The sequence below is a fragment of the Leptonychotes weddellii genome, chromosome 15, assembly GCF_054177405.1.
Source record: "Leptonychotes weddellii isolate Sample4059 chromosome 15, ASM5417740v2, whole genome shotgun sequence".
In the NCBI taxonomy this organism is placed as follows: Eukaryota; Metazoa; Chordata; class Mammalia; order Carnivora; family Phocidae; genus Leptonychotes; species Leptonychotes weddellii.
Window position 1 is genome coordinate 23466115 of NC_138383.1, and position 3277 is coordinate 23469391.

Genomic DNA, 3277 nt, shown 5'->3' on the forward strand with positions numbered 1-3277 from the left:
CTCGGTGTGATACAGGTAGGGCTTAGCCCTCTCCTTGCCCTACTTGCCATTTGGAGTTTTGTACACCTTCTAGGGAACAGAGGAATTCACAGTTGGAAAACCACTGAAGTCCTAGGAAGAATGGAGACTCTAAAAGCAGTTCTGCCCTTTACTAGCTGTTACTCTGGGTGAGTTAATCCTCTGAGGACTGTTATTTGGCTCACAATTTTTTTGAAGAACTCTCTGTACATCTTTGTAAACTATACACTATTACACGAAGCTAATAAAGTATGCAAGACCCTTTGCTAAGCGAACAAGATAAAGAGTCTCTGTAGAGAGCTTACAATATACATGGAACACCACCACCACGCAGTACCGCCATTCAGAGTTCTGGGCCATGTGTGTACCTGGTGCCCGGAGCAAAGAACTGTTAAATAACGAAGAAACCGGTTCTGCCTACAGCGTAGGAAACTTCACAGAGATGCAGTGACAGGTCAGCTGGGCTCTGCGGTTGGGCAGAAAGGAGTTAACACAGACCTGAGGCTGCTATCCTCAGAAAGGCCTACTTGCAAGGGTGGCCCTTAGATCATGTGTGGGAACTTAACTGGGAAACAGTTCTCTACACTGATGCGACACTTCCGAAAGGATGTACAACGTGGTTTCTGCTGAACACCTGCCTTTACTTCTGGGAGCCTAGAATTTTGGTGCACGCTAGGCAGAGGGTAGCTACCTGATCAGACGCCAATAAAGACCCTGAGCACAGAGTCCCTAATGAGGGACTCCCTGATAGAACACACTCAACCCATGTGGTCACAACTTGTTGGGAGGAATCAAACATGCCCTGAGTGACTCCACTAGGAGAGGACTCTTGGAAGCCGGTGCCTGGTCTCCTCCAGACTTTGCCCCATGCACCCCTCCCTTGGCTGATTTTGCTGTGTATCCTTTCCCTGTAGTAACGCTCAGTTGTGAGACCATATAGTAAATCCTGTGAGTCCTAGTAAATCACCAAACCTGGGGGAGGTCCTGGGGACTCCTGGCACGGAGGCACACTCTCAAGTACTCGCTAGCCATTTAAAGTGTAATCTGCTTACACAATTTGTTTTCAAGCTCAATTTATTTTCAAAATCTAAGAATTGCCTCCCCTCCTCCATTATGACAGCAGGGCTTAAAAAAGGCAGAGATAAGGAAAGAAAACTTTAGAAAAATAAAGTGTTTGCTGTAAACATTCCTTAAGGCAAATTTGGGGGCTACTGTGCATCATCACTTCTACAACCACACCCAAAAGCCACAATACTAGTAATTTCTACATCAAAAGAAGCTACTCTTCTTAAAATAATCCAACACTCTTCTTTCCTACTATCCTTCCATGTTTCCAACTTAAGTTAGAAGATATTTTGGTGGGGGGGGGGAACTACTACATATCCTTCAGCACAATTTAGATTTTTTTTTTTTAAAGATTTTATTTATTTATTTGAGAGAGAGAAACACAGTGAGAGAGGGAACACAAGCAAGGGGGAGTGGGAGAGGGAGAAGCAGGCTTCCCGCGGAGCAGAGAGCCCGATACGGGACTCAATCCAAAGACCCTGGGACCATGACCTGAGCTGAAGGCAGTTGCTTAACAACTGAGCCACCCAGGTGCCCTAGATTTTTTTTTTAATTAGGCTCCACGGAGCCTAAGGATTAGCAATGATTTTTTTTTTAAGAGAAAGATATAGGGGCGCCTGGGTGGCTCAGTTGGTTAAGCGACTGCCTTCAGCTCAGGTCATGATCCTGGAGTCCCGGGATCGAGCCCCGCATCGGGCTCCCTGCTTGGCGGGGGGTCTGCTTCTCCCTCTGACCCTCCCCCCTCTCGTGTTCTCTCTTTCTCTCTCTCTCAAATAAATAAAATCTTAAAAAAAATTAAAAAAAAATAAAGGGAAAGATATATTACCAATCTGACTGCTTCTTTCATTTCTTCTGAAGCAATTGCCAAGATTTCTGTAGTAGGATTGAAGGTCAGAGAAGTAACACCTGTAACCAAGTTCATTATGGCTTTTATAGGCTTTGGGTTTGTTTCCTGGAGACAAGAATCTTGATTGTATATGTTTACCACTCCACAATTAGAACTGTAAAGAGAAAAGAGAATACAACAAATTAAAAGAACAAAAGGGCTTTCACAACCTAGATGAAAACAGACTGAACCCCACACACTGATATCTGTAGCAATCATAGCGTATTTTTACAAAGGGAACTGTAGAGTTCATCCCAAGGTAAAAGCTAAACACATTCTACCAGTTCTCCTGCAGTCTTACTAAACTCTTGTTAACTCTGGCAGCTTTTCAACTGTGAGCTAGAAATTCAAGAAAGCATAAACTCTCCATTATTCATTCCTTCCCTAAATATTTACTGAACGTCAACCTTATGCCAGGCACTAGAGTTAAGTGATACAAAGGTGAACAAGATCGAGACCAAGCCTGCCACTCCCATGGTGTTTATGGCTGACCTAACATTCGAAAATGAGAATGAGAGCTGTCCTTCCCTTATTTAGAGTTCCTCTTTTCTCTTTTTATTCTATCGTATTTGTGAGAACTGCCAAAACAGTGTCGAACAGTGGCTGTAATAGGTATCTTAGTTCTGCTCTCCTGGGACTATCTACAGTCAAGAATTATGGAAATGATCACGTACTCTGTTTACTGAAATGTTAACAGCAACAACTTACATCCAATACTCATAAAAAGTAAATCCTGATGACCTGCCCATTACCAGAATCATTCACAGACAAGAACTTTCAGTAAGTGTTCAGACTACCTCCTGTTATGGGCATCATTTATAAGGAAGAAGGACGAGGTACTTGTAACTCAGATAATTAATTCAAACTTCATTAGCAAATGCAACACAAACCTGAAAGATGCAAGAGAAAAAGCCTCAAAAGTCACAAGGGTGACACACGTACATTCCACTAAATGTGCTCTCATTCTTCCCACTCAAACATCCTCATTTATTCTTTCAGTATCTACTGCCTACAATGAATCAGACATAATGCATTAACAAGACCAATTCAGCTGACACACAGGGTTCTATACCTGAAATGACAGCCAACCACACAAACAGTACGTGAGTGCTTTTTTTTTTTTTTAAAGATTTTATTTATTTATTTGACAGAGAGAGACACAGCGAGAGAGGGAACACAAGCAGGGGGAGTGGGAGAGGGAGAAGCAGGCTCCCCGCAGAGCAGGGAGCCCGATGCGGGACTCGATCCCAGGACCCTGGGATCATGACCTGAGCTGAAGGCAGTCGCTTAACCAACTGAGCCACCCAG

The 3277-nt window shown here is 43.5% G+C and overlaps 1 protein-coding gene across 1 annotated transcript in view; it reads right to left on the reverse strand.

The window, feature by feature from the left end:
* Positions 1-1837: 1837 nt before the first annotated feature.
* Positions 1838-3277, reverse strand: part of LOC102735980 (UTP18 small subunit processome component) — a 13582-nt gene continuing 12142 nt past the window's right edge. Inside the window, exon 4 of the mRNA XM_081805237.1 lies at positions 1838-2084. Coding sequence (XP_081661363.1) covers positions 1853-2084 — 232 coding nt within the window. The 3' untranslated portion in view covers positions 1838-1852. The remainder of the gene's footprint in view (positions 2085-3277) is intronic.